This window comes from Oncorhynchus tshawytscha, linkage group LG04, assembly GCF_018296145.1.
Source record: "Oncorhynchus tshawytscha isolate Ot180627B linkage group LG04, Otsh_v2.0, whole genome shotgun sequence".
NCBI lineage: Eukaryota > Metazoa > Chordata > Actinopteri > Salmoniformes > Salmonidae > Oncorhynchus > Oncorhynchus tshawytscha.
The window spans coordinates 64,681,669-64,699,678 of record NC_056432.1 but is presented as its reverse complement, the minus strand read 5'-3'; the positions used below and the strand labels follow the sequence as shown (position 1 = coordinate 64,699,678).

Below are 18,010 nucleotides of genomic sequence, written 5' to 3'. Positions count from 1 at the left end.
CACGGGCATTTCTCACTGTAGTAAACAGAACAAGAAACTGTCAAACCTGTTGTCTGGCATTCTGTCAAGCATAGCCTCATTTCCAGATATTCTCGTTTCTGAACAAATATGTGGGAGCCTGGCTGCTACTATATCTTCATAAACTGTCACTTTCAGGATATAAAGTAAATCCCTCTCTGACAGAGTAATCACAGCAAAACCTGCTATCTGTTTTTCTATGCAAAACTTAATGCGGGCCCAGATAGAGTGCTGTGTGTTGTTGTCAGCTAAGAGGTTACATGAAGACAGAATTCAGGTTTCCCAGAGTGCATTGACTGCTCTCCCTTAGGACAGCAGCAACCCAGACAGGCTAGCCAGGGCAGGCTCTCCATTGATAAAACTGGGCAGAGGCAAAGCACACAGGGACCTCCTTTCACACTGTCCGGCCACAGCAGCCAAATTCATACAAAGACAGGCTGCCACCAACAGTGGGTCATCTAATTATGGAATTTGATCCTGTTTAGTGACAAGCGGTGAACAAGCGAGAGCCATGAGGCTTAAGCAGCAGCCCCACAACTGTACAACTCTGGTAGGTAAAGCCGTGGAGACATTGGTGTTGGTGCCCAGGGGGCAGATTTACTGGACTGGACCATTCACCTCAATCTCCCCAGCCTTTTGCGGGTGACATGCTGTCTTTGTGTGGGCCAAGCTACATCAGTTCAATGGCAAGTGAATAGAGACTTAGATTTATTGTCATGCATCCACCTCTTAAATCCCCTTGAGCTTGTTATGAAGGAATTGTTTTGGGAGTCTCTTTGCAGAGGAGTTGTGAAGGAATTTGAGTTGCCTTGTAAATAAGACCGTAGACTTTTGTTTTTAACCAGTTGTCAAGCCAGTATTGCGTCCTTTTCTGTGCAACGTTGCATCTTTCGACCCTGTATTTACTTTGCACTGACCCTTCTGTCTGCTCTCCAGAGCAGTGCTGCAGTGGGCAAGGAGAAGGCTGAAGTGGAGGCAGCCAAGGGGGCAGTGGAGGGCCAGGCGGGACGTCTTAGCCAGGAGGCCGAGAAGCTGAGAAAGCGGGCACAGGAGCTGGAGAACGAAGTGGCCAAACTCAACCGCATCATCGATGATGCCAAGCTACAGGAGAGCAAGCTGGGGGACAGAGTCGGCCGGCTTGAGGTGAGGAATAGATAACCCAAACTTTTAGAATTTGTATAATCAATCAGATGTTGACTGAATTATAGTGCATAAAACATTTACTGGCATGGACAAATAATGAATGGAGTTCAGAGATTTTGGTGGGAATGCAGGTATAAAATGTATTGCCAAACACTTGCTCTGTCTACCCTATACCATTGGATTAAAAATAAACACGCATGGCTCTAGATTACACCTATCTAAACATACTTTACATTGTTTGCGAGATTGTTTGCGAGATCAGACATAATATCACTATAATCTAGAGTGTTCATTTTCAGAAGTGGCTTTCATTCCAGTGCATGTAATTTGTTAACATTTCAACGGTAGTAAATTATTTCTTTCTTAGCTTTAGTGTTATTATAGATGCAACGGAAAGACAATGTATTCCATTCAGCCCATTTCAGGCTTTACCGGAGTGTGTTTGACAGGTCATTACAAACATTTCTGCGGTCGTAACGTTAACCAATAAAACAAATAGGCACAAGCAAAGTATGAAAGAGTCGTAGGAGTAAAATGAAAGCAATCAATCCAGCAAGATTTAAGTTACAAGTGGATTTTGCGTTCCTCTAACACAGGAAATAGATGGCTGAAAAAGACAGATCCTCGGGTGTAACATGAGCTGCTAGTTATATAAAGGAGAGCCACTGTAAACTGCACAGGAGTGTCAATCAGATTGACAGTAATAAAACTTTTCACATTGAAGATCAGATCTGTTACCTATTGTCTAATGCTGGTGTATGTTAATGTGTATGTGTGAGCTCACAGAGAGAGAAGAGGCAGCTGGAAGAGTCTTTGGAAGAAATCAAGGAGCAGGAGGAGGAGATGTCACGTGCCAACCGTGCTCTGACCACGCGGTTAGAGGATGTACAGGTAAGATTGACCAGGCTTTGATCACATGGTTAGAGGATGTACAGGTAAGATTGACTAGGCTTTGACCACGCGGTTAGAAGATGTACAGGTAAGATTGACCAGGCTTTGACCACATGGTTAGAGGATCTACAGGTAAGATTGACCAGGCTTTGACCACATGGTTAGAGGATGTACAGGTAAGATTGACCAGGCTTTGACCACATGGTTAGAGGATGTACAGGTAAGATTGACCAGGCTTTGACCACATGGTTAGAGGATGTACAGGTAAGATTGACCAGGCTTTGACTACAAGCTCGGGAGAATTTACTGGTATAATAAAGCATAAGTGCTGGTCCTCCTTACCATTCTGACCCATCTTTCTAAACTCTTTCTGTTACAGAGGAACTTGACCAAGCTGAACCATGACCACAGAGAGCTGGAGGAGAGGCTGAAGGAGGAGAGGAGTCAAAAAGAACAGTTCAAGAACACTAAGAATGAGATAGAGGACGAGAGGAGTCTGCTGGACCGCACAGTGGAGAAGCTACAGAGGGAGGTGAGTGGACCAACTAAAGGCCTTCGGACATCCTTGCTTTAGTCAATCAAATATCACACGACAGGCATGTGTCAGTGTGTGCATGCATGTCTGTTTCTTAGCAAGGCTAACTCTACCTTCTCCCTGTAGATGAGTGAGATCGTGGAGGCCTCTCAGTCGTCCACCCAGGAGCTGCAGGAGCAGATAAATGTGTACAAGGAGAAGAACCGTCGGGAGATGGCTGAGCTTCAGAGACAGCTGAGGGAACGGGGTGTGGAGCTGGACAAGTCCTGTCTGGCTGCTAAGTCCCTGCAGGAGGAGGTGGGTTGGCCAGTGCTCCCCATGACAATGGAGGATGACCCATTGTCCTGACTCTGTGTGTTGTAAACCCCAACGCAGGGTTTGTACAGTGAGGTCATGGCTTTGGAATGTGTGTCCTCTCCCCTCTTATACTTCCCCTTTGCCCTGAACTGGACCGGAAGGTCACAGCTGTAGAGATGCCTGGTGGCCTGGTGGTATTACAGGGTTAAATAGGTTAGATAATGTATCTTTTCATAGATATCTGTGGTTTAGCATGAAGAGTTGGAGCTCTGGAGGGTGGGAAGAGAAATCTAAATCATTCTTGAACTTCAGACAATAGGATGCATTTATGAACCTCTTTTAATTGAAAAAAATATTAAAGTATTAGATGTGACTTTATCTTACATCACATCCATTGTTCTCATACATTAAGGGAGTTGTAGCTAGGTAGGCTTATGGAATTTGGAGTGAGCCTCTGTAAAGTTCTTCATGGCATTTTTCCTCAATTGAGGAATTCTCCAGCTAATGTTTTTATAATTACTATGGTTCATTTTCACAATCTAGCTCTAACCCCTTAGTAGCTGTGGTCTGCCCCACATAACGTTGTTATAACCCAGGGCCACTGCTCATTGGGTGTGGTTTGACCTACTAAACACATTGGAATGTTTTTGTTGAATATGGGATAAGCATTGCTTATTTGATCTAATAATGTCCTCCCTCATTGTGTGTCTGATTTACTAACCCCTGCAGAATGTCATTAAAGAAAACCTATTTCCTACAGCAGGTTAAAGACAGGTGGTCAGACACAGTCCAACACAGTCCAACTCAGTCCAACTCAGTCCAACTCAGTCCAACACAGTCCAACTCAGTCCAACTCAGTCCAACACAGTCCAAACTCCATTGGAATTGTGTTAACTTTTTCCATGGAAACGTGTCAGTTTTACAGAAGAGAGATGCCTTGCTGCTAAGGGTTCATCTTTGTGTTGTAGTCTACCTAGTGTAATGTATATGCACAGATGGGATATGCTGATGTATCTTTGTCCAGCTGGTCTACAGGAAGAGGGGGATGTCGTGTCTTAGTTGTGAGAGCTGGAATGACAGACGACACATCCTCCTCTCCTCCCCGCTGATCCATACACTCCTCTAAGGCCTGGTGATGAGGTCACTGTTTCATCTGCTTCAGATCTCCAGTCTGTCCCAACCCCCACATATATCTTATAAGCACGCCTATTAAGACCTGCTAAAGACAACTGTGTTTTCTTCTTTCATCTTCTTCACTCACCAGGCTAGTGTTTGTGAAAGTTTCTCTTAAGTCAGTATTGTTAAAGGAACAGATGGCATCTTGTGGCCACTGCTGAAATTGCTTTGCTAAAGCAGACATGACAGGTATGGATGTTACTGTAACAGTATGATAGGTGTGGTTTATTTGTTCGCTGTGGCGTACTGCTAAATGAGTAGGAGCCATTCACAAAAGCTGTTGTTCATTCCCATTCTGTTTTAAAAGTATGTGTGGTGTGTGTCCTGCAGCTGAGCCACGTGGAAGAAGATCTGAGGCAGAGTAAGAGGGAAAGGGATGATGCGGTCCTCAAGGAGAAGGTCCTGGATCAGAAAGTCTACCACCTGGAGGTGGAGGCAGAGACCAAAGCCCACTCCAAGGATGACAAAATCCGACAGGTCAAACTCATGGAGGTATGGAGGAATATCTTAGTTATTAATTTCACATGGTCTCTAAATTATATACTTTATACATGTGTTCATGGAGACTTTCTTCTGCCATTTAAAGTGTCAGCCTTTTTGTGCTGTATTAATTGGTTATCTTTGAGTCTTCAGTCTATGCTAGTCCTTCCATTTTGTCTCTGTTTGTACTCCAGTCCTGAGGAAGGAACAGTTCCCAGTTAGCACATAAGGTTCTGAGAACCATGTTTCTCAGAGCTTGGTGAGAGCAGGGTTGTCCTATGGTTATTTTGCATACAACCTTCCCACAACGTTCTGGGAATGGTGCAGGATAGTTGCTTGGTTTTAGAACATTTAAGGAACTTAACAAGATAACATCATTTTCTTGGTATTTCATTTCTTTAAAACAGAATGTTTCCTAAAAGTTAAAACATGCTTACATTTAGTAAAAATTCTCGTAATGTTCTAGGAACGTTCTCCAACTGATTTGATATTGGGCATGTTCTCAAATAGTTCAGAGAACGTTAAGAAACAATGTTGTTCTGTGGGTATTTCAGTACTTGCTGAGTGGGCTAATTCCATTGATAGAAAACAGAAGATTGTTGAAGTTTTTGAGAGATAAGCAGCATGTTATTATGCACATCTGATTAAAATAGTATGCACATGTTCAGTGTGTGAAATATTCAGTTGGAAATATGGATCTGATTGAATGCGCATAGCTTAATTGGCAGGCCCTCATTGGTTGTTGGCCAGGTTATTCAAGTGTGCTACCTTTGAGCTGGTGCAGATGGACTCAGCTTGGCTATGTTGTATCCGCTGTCATGTTGGAAATAACCGTTTCTATTATGTTAATGCTTTATACTCGCTAGTTTCTCTTTGCAATATCTAAAAATAACCTCCTTCCTTCAACAATGTATTGTTTCGAATCTCACTGATGACGTGTCACAATAAAATATTACTGTCTAAATTAATTTCTGTGTCCTATCTGTGCTTGGAGATAAAGGGTTAAAGCAAAATAAGATAGCAGTATTATTAGAAGTGTTATTGTAACGGTTTTCTAGTCGTGATGAAGGAGAGTCGGACCAAACTGCAGCGTGTCGATTGCGATCCATGTTTAATACAACAAAGAAACACGAACTTACAATAAACGAAACCGAAACAGCCTATCTGGTGCAAACTAACAGAGAGTACACATAGGACACTAAGGACAATCACCCACGACAAACTCAAAGAATATGGCTGCCTAAATATGGTTCCCAATCAGAGACAACGATAAGCACCTGCCTCTGATTGAGAACCACTCCAGACAGCCATAGACTTTGCTAGACAACCCACTAAGCTACAATCCCAATACCACCACCAAAACCCCAAGACAAACACACCACAATTACAAAAACCCCATGCCACACCCTGGCCTGACCAAATACATAAAGATAAACACAAAATACTTTGACCAGGGCGTGACAGAACCCCCCCCCTAAGGTGCGGACTCCCGAACGCACCTCAAAACAATAGGGAGGGTCCGGGTGGGCGTCTGTCCATGGTGGCGGCTCCGGCGCGGGACGTGGACCCCACTCATTTAATGTCTTAGTCCCCTCTCCCTTCGTCCCTGGATAGTCCACCCTCGCCGCCGACCATGGCCTAGTAGTCCTCACAGAGAACCCCACTGGACTGAGGAGCAGATCGGGACTGAAGGACAGCTCCGGACTGAGGCAGCTCGGGACTGAGGGGAAGCTCGGGAGTGAGAGAAAGCTCGGGAGTGAGAGGAAGCTCGGGAGTGAGAGAAAGCTCGGGAGTGAGAGGAAGCTCGGGAGTGAGAGGAAGCTCGGGAGTGAGAGGAAGCTCGGGAGTGAGAGGAAGCTCGGGAGTGAGAGGAAGCTCGGGAGTGAGAGGAAGCTCGGGAGTGAGAGGAAGCTCGGGAGGTGAGAGGAAGCTGGCTGGGGAGTGAGAGGAAGCTCTGGGACTGGTGGATCCTGAGAGGAAGCTCATCCTGGAGTGGCGGATCCTGGAGGAAGCTCAGGCAGGTAGATAGATCTACCAGCTCCTGGCTGGCTGGTGGTTCCGGCAGATCCTGGCTGACTGGCACTTCTGGCGGATCCTGGCTGACTGGTGGATCCTGGCAGACTGGCGGATCCTGGCAGACTGGCGGATCCTGGCAGACTGGCGGATCCTGGCAGACTGGCGGATCCTGGCAGACTGGCGGATCCTGGCTGAATGGCGGATCTAACTGATCCTGGCAGACTGGCAGATCCTGGCTGGACTGGCGGTGCTGGGGCTTGGACGACTGGCAGATCCTGGCCGACTGGCAGATCCTGGCCGACTGGCAGTTCTGGCGAATCCTGGCAGACTGGCAGATCCTGGCAGACTGGCGGATCCTGGCAGACTGGCGGATCCTGGCAGACTGGCAGTTCTGGCGGATCCTGGCAGACTGGCGGATCCTGGCGGGGGACTGGCGGATCCTGGCCAGACTGGCGGATCCTGCTGCTCCGACTGGCGGATCCTGGCCGACTGGCGGATCCTGGCCGACTGGCGGATCCTGGCCGACTGGCGGATCAGACTGACACCGACTGGCGGAGCCTGGCTCCCGAATGCAGCGGATCTAACATCCTGGCAGACTGGACTGGATCCTGCAGACTGACTGGCAGAAAGCTCTTTGCAGTTTCAGACTGGCTCCATGCAGACTGACAGCGGATCCTGGCAGACCTGCAGCGGCAGCTCCTTGTAGACTGGCAGATCTGAAGACTGGGCCCTGGCAGACTAAGTCTGGCTGGCAGACCTGGAAGAGACTGGCAGCTGCTGCTATGCAGACTGAAGCTCTGTGCAGACTGGCAGCTCCTTGCAGACTGGCAGCCCGTGCAGACTGGCAATCTCCTGGAAATGCTGCTGCTGCCTCTGAACTTCCAATGAAATTATTCAAAAAAAATGCTGCTGCTGCAGCTCTGTTGCTTCTCCTGCAGCTGACAGCTCTTTGCTGCTGCTGCTGCAGACTCCTGCCCCAAATAACCTAGAAATTCCTTTCTACAACAGACCGTTAATATCTGGTGCAAACCTCACATAGGGACAATCAAGCATTCTGAAAAGGAACCAGCACCTGTAAAACATTCTCAGACAACCGTTAATAAAACAAAAACCCCATGCCACACCCTGGCCTGACCAAATACATAAAGATAAACACAAAATATTGACCAAGGAACCAGTGAACATTTTAATGTAAAACATTCTCAGACCGTTAATAAAACCTCCTAGGAAAGCATTCAAGGAACCAGAGTAAAACATTCTCAGACCGTTAATAAAACCTCCTAGGAAAGCATTCAAGGAACCAGAGTAAAACATTCTCAGACCGTTAATAAAACCTCCTAGGAAAGCATTCAAGGAACCAGAGTAAAACGTTCTCAGGAACTCCCTGCAACCAAAAAAATGCACGTTCCCAGAACAGGCAACATTTTTATTTTTGTTCTCAGATTTTTTAAAAATAATTTAAGTTTCGTTTTACCGGTCAGGAAACGTATGGCTTTGTTCCCATAACCAATGTGAAATCAAAAACATACAATCCCACAACTTCCAAGGAAACACATGTGCTAGCTGGGTTCTTACCGGAGTTTGTTATAGACAGAAGTCATGTGTACTGACTGTGGTGTGATGGCAAAACACTGCAGAAGGAAATCTAAAGCTGTCATTCAGAAAAGCAACCCCATGTTTACAGCAAGGTCAAATAATAATGTCATTGTTATTACCATGTCAATGTTGATGCTGTGTACTGCAGGACAGGATCAATCAGCTGGAGCTGGATCTGGATGAGGAAAAGCAAAGTGGAGACCTGCTGATTGTCAGGATAGACCGAGGAAGAGAACAGGTGAGTCTATTACCACTATTACCTCCTGACTGACCACTCGAACTGACCTCCAGTCAGTGGGGCATTCTAACATTCATTAACCGTGGTTCACCAAGGTCATTCACCAATTTGTCTCTTGACTCTCCTGTGACCGGGAGTCACACTCCTAAACTCCACTAACTTCATTATCATCTGCAAAAGACAGAAAGCATTTCAAGTACAGTCATTCCAGAGCAGCTTGGCATAATGTGACATCTAAGCATCAGTTCTTTGTGCTTGTCTGCCATCCCCTCCCGCCATTGACAGCTCAAATACCCACACACACAGACCTACACACTGAGCCATTCTTCATTGCGTGTGTGTGTGTGTGTGTGTGCCCCCCGTATGGAACAGCCGCCCAAAAATCCCACTATCCCAGTTAATTTGTGTTCTAGAGAGAGCAGAGTGATTATTGCCATGTAAGAGGATCTTGCATAATCGTTCAGTTTGGCAGGCTGCCTGCTCGGTGTAAAAGCGCCAATCCAATTTTCATGCATCAGTCACAAAAGACCCCTTTTAATGCACCACCTCAGCCAAAATATGCACACTGCCAAATGTATCGAGTTTATGGCTATGGAGTTCACTTAGCTGTGACTAAGGGACAAATCCAGGGACAAATCCATTTATTGTGGCTGATCATAGTTCTCACATCCTGAGGGAGTCAGACCTCAACACTGCAGCTTTCCTTCCCCTCTGATAAACCTGCTGATGTGGCCATTATAAACTCAGATTGAGATAAGACTACATGCTCCCTGAAGAAAGGGTTGTTGTCAGAAAGGGTTGCTAACTCAGATCAGGAGACTGTTGGTTCGGTGCTTTTTCATGAGGAAGTGACATAATTCCAGATACAATTCATGTACAGGACAAGCTTTTTCCTATAGGATGTATTTTGTATTATTCAACACATGCTAAAGGCATTTACCTCCAAGGTTCTGCCCTGTTGCAATACCTCTGCAATTCACTGTGCTCTCATTGATTTACATGCTGCCAGTGCAATCATGATACATTCTTCATGTCTAACAAAGATAGGACTAGTTATTTTACGGTCAGGTTCATTGTCCCGCAGTAGTAAGATTAAAGGGCTAAGTCTGCACAGTCCTCCAACCTTGAAATGGATGGAAATGTAAAGACCTGAACAAAGTATGAGAGGCCTAGAAGGAATGAACAAGTACTTACATTTCCTTAAAGGCAAGAAACTCCTGGCACAGAGAAAAGAGTAGCACTAGACAAAGTGGCATCACCGCAACACTGGGTCAAGGTGAGTTGCCAAGGCAACAGTGACATGGTGTACAGTCATAGTGAAGTGGATGGGGTTAGGATAGGAGGACGTGGTGGTCAGTGGGAGAGGGGGACGGAGAGAGTGGGGTCTGCATGGCCATGATGGCTGGAAGTGAAGGAGGGCGGGGGCGGCAGGAAGAACACCTGTGCCTCTCCTGGCACCAGGTGCTCTTCTCCTGTCTAAATGAGAGTAATCTCTCCTCCCGCCGTCTCTCACAAAGCAGATTAGTTTCTGCAGTATGTTCCAGTCTGCTGAATCAGCTCCCTCAAGCACTGCACCGGGCACACCAGTTATGTGGCCCATCGCTCATCAGAGCAGCCCACTGTCACACACTAATTGGCATAAAATATCACCCATACTAAGCTCCCCTTGCAAAAAAATGTGTCGATTAGTTGTCTTTTTTCCATCCTCATCTGTATTCCCTTCTCTTGAACTAGTGTCTCTCTCCCTCTCTCTCTCTCAGAGACAGTGAAGTAGTTTGAGTTTGTAATCATAACTAATTAAAGCAAACCAACCAGGAGTCAAAGGTTGTTTATTATTCTTGGTTGCTAATCTTTCACAGAAATAGTCAAGCTTAAAAGCTAACATTTACATTTTTCTCTGTCTGGTTTTTGGAGAGAAGTTCAACTCCCTGAGGAATTGTGGGGCTTAAGTGCATTCCTAGCACTAGCTATGATAGGTTAATCTAAATATAACTGATTTACCACTCTGAGTCTATCTGAATGTACATTACTGAGAGCTGACGTGAGATCAGTTCAGGGGAATGCAACCAAATAAGAATATCCAAAACCCCAATTAGCTTCAGGAAGGCTCCTTCCACCTTGAGTAAGACACTACAACAACTGCACACCTACACATACAGGAAGGGTTCTTCCTACCGACACACAAGCAGCCTCACATAATAATTGTGTTCTCAGAGTGTGTAACCATTGCGATGACAGTCCTCTCCGCTCTGGTTGACAGGTAGAGCAGATGAGGAATGAACTCCTGCAGGAGAGGGCTGGCAGACAGGACCTGGAGTGTGACAAGATGACTCTGGAGAGACAGGTACACACTGCTCTGTTCTGCCCACTCCTTCCTCCCTTCCTGTCTGGGGGGAAACAACAGCAGTCTATCTGTGAAAAGTACATTAGGCTCATACCAAAACATGCACTCATCTAATCCATCTCTGTCTTTTATCTTTCCTTCTCTGTCTCCATCTCTATACTCCTGCTCTGAAAATGGTCTTGTTGACCAAAACATTAGCTAAATAAAGTAGGATTAAGACTGCGTATCAAAGTTGTTTCTCACACTGTTTCTAACAGAACAAGGACCTGAAGAGCAGAATAGCCCATCTGGAGGGCTCCCAGAAGTCTAACAAGGAGGGCCTGGTTAGCCAGCTGGAGAGCCGGATCCAGGAGCTGGAGGAGAGGCTGGAGGGAGAGGAGCGGTATGGTTAAGGTTGGGGTAGGGATGGGTTCCTAGCGAGAGATGGAGTTGGGGTTGGTTTGGGTTCCTAGCGAGAGATGGGGTTGGGGTAGGGATGGGTTCCTAGCGAGAGATGGGGTTGGGGTTGGTTTGGGCTCCTAGCGAGAGATGGGTTTGGGGTTGGTTTGGGTTCCTAGCGAGAGATGGGTTTGGGGTAGGGATGGGTTCCTAGCGAGAGATGGGGTTGGGGTAGGGTTGGGTTCCTAGGGAGAGGTGGGGTTGGGGTAGGGGTTGGAGGGAGAAGAGAGGTCCTGCTACAGGGACCAGTGCTGCCTACAGACTCATTACAGAAGCTGTCTGGCTTTCATAGTAATTAGGTCACATTGCACTTAACCTTGGTTCATTGGGTAGGTTAGTTTAAATTTACATTCTTAGGTCATACTGCATACTATGTGTAGATGTATGCAGTATGTGGCATATGGCCAATTACCTTGTGGTTTCCAGAGCGTTCTATGTACTGCTACAGTATGTGACATGTAGCAGATCGTTAGTCTTACCCATGGTGCTGTGTTTTCTAGGGACCGTGCCAACCTGCAGCTGGTGAACCGGAGGCTGGAGAGGAAGGTGAAGGAGATGATGATGCAAGTTGATGAAGAGCACCACTCACTGCAGGATCAGAAGGACCAGGTCAGGATGCAACATGCATATATATATATACATACATACATACATACATACATACATACATACATACATACATACATACATACATACATACATACATACATACATACATACATACATACATACATACACACACAGTCATACATACATAACACACACACACACACACACACACACACACACACACACACACACACACACACACACACACACACACACACACACACACACACACACACACACACACACACACACACACACAGCTGTGTTAACCCTTGGTGTTCCTCTTGCAGCTGAACCTGCGTCTGAAGGCCCTGAAGAGGCAGATGGACGAGGCGGAGGAGGAGATTGACCGGCTGGAACACGGCAAGAAGAAGCTGCAGAGAGACCTGGATGAACAGCAGGAGGCCAACGAGCAGCTCCAGAGCCAGCTCAAATCTCTGCGTAGCGAGATGAGGTAAAAATGCTAAATACACATGGCTAACAGAAGACGCTAAGAACATGCTCATTCTGCTTTGGTATTTGTTCACCTAGTTAATTGTAATGCATCTCTAGCCAGCTGAAGCTAACAGCGTGCACCAAGAGATTCCACAGTGTAAAGCACATGCTTATGAAGTTTCACAGGGGCACGCACATTATGTAAACCCACTGTAAAACATCTGAACATATTCCCTTCCACTGCTCTAGGGTATTACTCACACCTTCCTGAACAATGTAGTCTAACACGAACATAGTCAAATGCAATGTGTGTAGGCTTTAGCCCACTTTCTCTCAAACTGTAACTCTTTCATACTGTGTAAACTACCTCACCCAGCCCTCCACACAGAATAACACTAGTTTCCCCTCCCTGAAGGCGTAAGACTAACTCTGCTCCTCTGGACGACGATGACGAGGATGACATCAGCACGGACGGAGAGACCTACTTCCGCTCTTCATCTGGCTATAAACGCTCCTCTAGCCAAGACAACATCATATCAACATTCTCTTTGTGAACCAACACAATGAAGAGAATGTTACTAAAACTACAGAAGGACCAAGTGGACTGACTCCTATTCAGAGAGACCACTTTCAGGTCACAATGTGCTTTTGGAAAACTGGTCAAATAGCATAGTGATGTGTGTTTGCTCTTCCTTTCACAGTACATAGATTGACAGGGAATGGTTAGATAATAGTTATTGATTCATTACAATGTATTGTAAATGATTGATTATAATTTAGCAATAGTTGAATTATCAGCACAATTTCTAAGTTCGAAGTTAATCATTGCACGTGTCTTCTTACATCTTATGAATGATCCAGCAATGAGATGTAAAGGGAATCCAATTATTCACTGTGTAATGCACTGTAAAGGACAGCATTCTGTAACCTCTTATGTCTTTTTGAAATGTATTAATCCCTCACTAGATTTTATATCCTTCATCAAATATGTCAAGCCGCTTATCAAGTCTGATAGAAACAAATGTAATTTGAAACATTCATTTTTGTATTGTGCATTAGAATATCAATTCAATTTTGTAATGAAGTCAGGCAGAGTGTAAGGTCTTAAATTGATTTGAGTGAAATATTTGCTATTTATTTACTGTTGAATATATGAAGAAATGGCTGATTGAAGGGCAATATGTTTTTAGGGACATTTGTATGAGGGATTCCTCTTTATACAGATGCTTTTTTGTATCTTAAAAAAAAAACCTGAATAAGGAATAGTAATCCATCCATAATGTTAGCGTGGTCTACAGAAAACATCTCGGTTTTATCACTTCTGTTTTCAGGTTTATGACTCCTGACTTATTCCAGTATTCAACCCTGCCATTATTAAAATAAGATACAGTAGAACTTTTATAAAGACTGGTTAGATCACCGTTCTCAAATCAAGGTTCTACTGTGTATTTTTAGTTGGGCTTTTCTACTAACTACGGGGACTGCTCTGTTACTCCTGAGATTATTGTTTAAATCGTCAATTGTCCATTTTTTTTTGCATTATAGTAATTAACACATTCCTTACTTTTGCTTAAAAGTGATTCATCTCTGTATTTCATAGAAATATGACTTTTACCAGAAACATGTTACAATGTGAGAAGAAGCTATTTATGTTTATGGTATATCCTCCAAGAACTAAACAGTGTTAATATTGGACATACGAGTCAATCTACTGTAAAATGAACTATCTTTTTTGTTGTTGAGTACCTGTGTTTGTATTTGCTATGTGGATCTGTGGGGAGCATATTAATATGCTATATGACCATACAGTCAGTACATGTTATAAGCATCTGTTGTGCCTATATATTATCTGTTGGAGGGGACTGTCCTCTGTTATGCAAGTTTATATGATGAGGGACTTTCTACAGGTGAGCTGTATTGACAATCGATCTGTTTAGCTACACTGTGATGATTTGCACTGTCTGAGGGATTATTTCTGAAGGCGTCCAAGGCTGTTGCCATATGGAATGAAGAAGAGGCCTTTGGCTGTGTGCCTCCTCCGGGCGTTTTGGAGTGGGGGGGTTGAGAAGAAATACTGCCGCTACCTCTCTGTATGTACACATCTGTACTTTGCTGAGACTAAAAACCCTGCTAAAATGAAATAAAGTTATCCTTAGTTAATCTCACATGCTTATTGTCTCTGTAAATCATACTGCTGATCACATCTGTCTCTTCTGATCTATTTAGGTACACAAAATAAGCAACTTTGGCGAGTGTTTAGTTGTATGAGGAAGTTGAAAGGATTGACCTCAGTGGTGCGTGAATGCTTTATGATCCTCTCAGTGTGACCTCATTCATCCTACTTATTATTTTATCGTCTGGCCAAAGCAGCTGTGTCAATATCAGCCCCCCATATTTAATATGGAACTCAGTGGGCCAGTATTTTCCTGCTGAAGCCTATTGATCCTGTGTCCAGCACCTAACACCAAAGTTCAGCAGGGCAGGTCCTCCAAGGTCTCAGGGGTAAAGGACATGATTGATCCCTTGTGTTAAAGAGATATGCACCCTCCCACCATATGTGGAAACCAGGCTGCATTAGGAGATATGACTTCATTATTTTTAAAGGTATTTTACAGTTGACTACAGCAGAAGAAAGGGAGTAGAGACAAGGCTTTCTTATCCTCTCAGCAAGGCTGGCAGGTCATTGTTCCCAGGTCGTGACCTGCATTTGTCGCCATTCTGTGGAGAACAAACAAATCAACCTTTTAAATGCATGGGGATCATCTCTCGCCCCTCTGTCAGCCCAAGCAGCATACACACTGGGAGTGCACTGCTCGGGGTGGGGCTTTTGTGAGGGCTTTACAGAATGACCATTCTTGAAATTCTTGTCCTGTGCTTGGTTGAACTCATGCAGTAATTGCTGAAAGAGGGAAGTGGGGAGCGGGAAACTGTCATGAGGTAGTAGCTTTACAATTACAAAATATTAAGCTGTCGTGGTTGGTGGCAGTGGTGATTTTCTGTTAAAAGTATTGTACCATGATTTCAGACACTATTTTTTTTAGTTCAGGTCTCAATTGTATAACTTTTAGAATTTTTTAGTTGAGATTGAAGAATATCTTGTTCTTTCAGATAATATTGAACAATGAAAAGAAGTGGTCCGACCAACTATTTATAACTTTCTCAAAACTGTACATGGTACTCTGCTGACCTCTAGCTGTAGAAAGGCACACGTTAGAAGGTACAACATCCGGAATGTTGGCTTTGTTTTGTCTGCTGTAAATTGTGTTCTCACATCCTCTTGATATTATTCTCTAAACTGGTCAAATGCATGCTTGCCTGTTGGTGAGATGGGAAGGAAGCATGACATGGTAAAGATGAATAGGGGCCATTATTATACACCCATTATTTTAGAAGGGGCAAGAAGTACATGAGTATGGAGGGAGGGAGGTCCAGATTTCAGAGAATGTTTCATTTTTCAAATGCCTGAAACAGCTTTTTCCTGCAGTCTTGTCATTTTAAAAATGCACATGGATTCTTTAAGAACTTTTATGCCTTAGGAGTTTAGTACAACTACCACTGGGATATAGTATCATAACCAAATAATTAAAGCAATTTTAGTGTCTTCTAAAGTCTAGAAATCTTGCCAGCAGGCATATGACAGCTAAAATAGTTAGACAAGCTACTCTAGCTTGATTGATAGCCTGATGGCTTGGTAGCGAGTTATGAAGTTTGGGAGATTGGGAACCTATCTAGCTGGCTAGCTAAAGTCAACTTCATAAAATTGCTAGGTGGCTAATATTACAGAGAAACAACACACATTTTTTGTTTGATTTATTCATCAATAAAAAAATCAATAGGCTACATAGCTTGATCAAACTAATTTACAGACATACAATACCAGTCAAAGTTTGAACACACCTACTCATTCCAGGGTTTTTCTTTAGTTTTACTATTTCTACATTGTAGAATTAATAGTGAAGACATCAAAACTATGAAATAACACATATGGAATCATGTAGTAACCAAAAAAGTGTTAAATAAATCAAAAAATATTTTAGATTTTTGATTCTTCAAAGTATCGCCGTGTCTCCAGCCAGCTTTACTCACTGGAACCATATGATCACTCGGCTATGCATGCCTCTCCCTAATGTCAATATGCCTTGTCCATTGCTGTTCTGTTTAGTGATTATTGTCTTATTTCACGGCAGAGCCTCTAGCCCTGCTCAATATGCCTTAGCTAACCCTTCAGTTCCACCTCCCACACATGCGGTGACATCACCTGGTTTAAATTATGTTTCTATAGACAATATCTCTCTCATTGTCACTCTATGCCTAGGTTCAAATCAAATCAAATCAAATCAAATTTTATTTGTCACATACACATGGTTAGCAGATGTTAATGCGAGTGTAGCGAAATGCTTGTGCTTCTAGTTCCGACAATGCAGTAATAACCAACAAGTAATCTAACTAACAATTCCAAAACTACTGTCTTATACACAGTGTAAGGGGATAAAGAATATGTACATAAGGATATATGAATGAGTGATGGTACAGAGCAGCATAGGCAAGATACAGTAGCTGATATCGAGTACAGTACCGACAGAGATCCGGCGCCGACAGAGATGGCCGCCTCGCTTCGCGTTCCTAGGAAACTATGCAGTTTTTTGTTTTTTTACGTGTTATTTCTTACACTAGTACCCAGGTCATCTTAGGTTTCATTACATACAGCCGAGAAGAACTACTGAATATAAGATCAGCGTCAACTCACCATCAGTACGACCAAGAATATGTTTTTCGCGATGCGGATCCTGTGTTCTGCCTTACAACCAGGACAACGGAGTGGATTACATGCAGCGACCCAAAAAAACGACTCAGAAAAAGAGGGAAACGAAGCGGTCTTCTGGTCAGACTCCGGAGACGGGCACACTGTGCACCACTCCCTAGCATTCTTCTTGCCAATGTCCAGTCTCTTGACAACAAGGTTGATGAAATCCGAGCAAGGGTAGCATTGCAGAGGGACATCAGAGACTGTAACGTTCTTTGCTTCACGGAAACATGGCTAACTGGAGAGACGCTATCCGAAGCGGTGCAGCCAGCTGGTTTCTCCACGCATCGCGCCGACAGAAACAAACATCTTTCTGGTAAGAAGAGGGGCGGGGGCGTATGCCTCATGGCCAACGTGACATGGTGTGATGAAAGAAACATACAGGAACTCAAATCCTTCTGTTCACCTGATTTAGAATTCCTCACAATCAAATGTAGACCGCATTATCTACCAAGAGAATTCTCTTCGATTATAATCACAGCCGTATATATCCCCCCAAGCAGACACATCGATGGCTCTGAACAAACTTTATTTAACTCTCTGCAAACTGGAAACGATTTATCCGGAGGCTGCATTCATTGTAGCTGGGGATTTTAACAAGGCTAATCTGAAAACAAGACTCCCTAAATTTTATCAGCATATCGATTGCGCAACCAGGGGTGGAAAGACCCTGGATCATTGTTACTCTAACTTCCGCGACGCATTTAAGGCCCTGCCCCGCCCCCCTTTCGGTAAAGCTGACCACGACTCCATTTTGTTGATCCCTGCCTACAGACAGAAACTAAAACAAGAGGCTCCCACGCTGAGGTCTGTCCAACGCTGGTCCGACCAAGCTGACTCCACACTCCAAGACTGCTTCCATCACGTGGACTGGGAGATGTTTCGTATTGCGTCAGACAAAAACATTGACGAATACGCTGATTCGGTGTGCGAGTTCATTAGAACGTGCGTTGAAGATGTCGTTCCCATAGCAATGATTAAAACATTCCC

The 18,010-nt window shown here is 44.3% G+C and overlaps 1 protein-coding gene across 2 annotated transcripts; it reads left to right on the top strand.

Annotated features, from left to right (window-relative positions):
• Positions 1-954: 954 nt before the first annotated feature.
• Positions 955-14,381, top strand: LOC112249579 (cingulin-like protein 1; the record flags this gene model as incomplete). 2 transcript variants are annotated; one of them, XM_042321065.1, is given in 11 exon segments in its annotated part: positions 955-1,161; positions 1,948-2,052; positions 2,432-2,584; positions 2,714-2,884; positions 4,391-4,552; positions 8,301-8,390; positions 10,651-10,734; positions 10,992-11,116; positions 11,673-11,781; positions 12,072-12,235; positions 12,632-14,381. In XM_042321065.1, coding segments are annotated over 11 exon segments (1,509 nt in total), but the record flags the coding sequence as incomplete, so codon positions are not given.
• Positions 14,382-18,010: the final 3,629 nt, after the last annotated feature.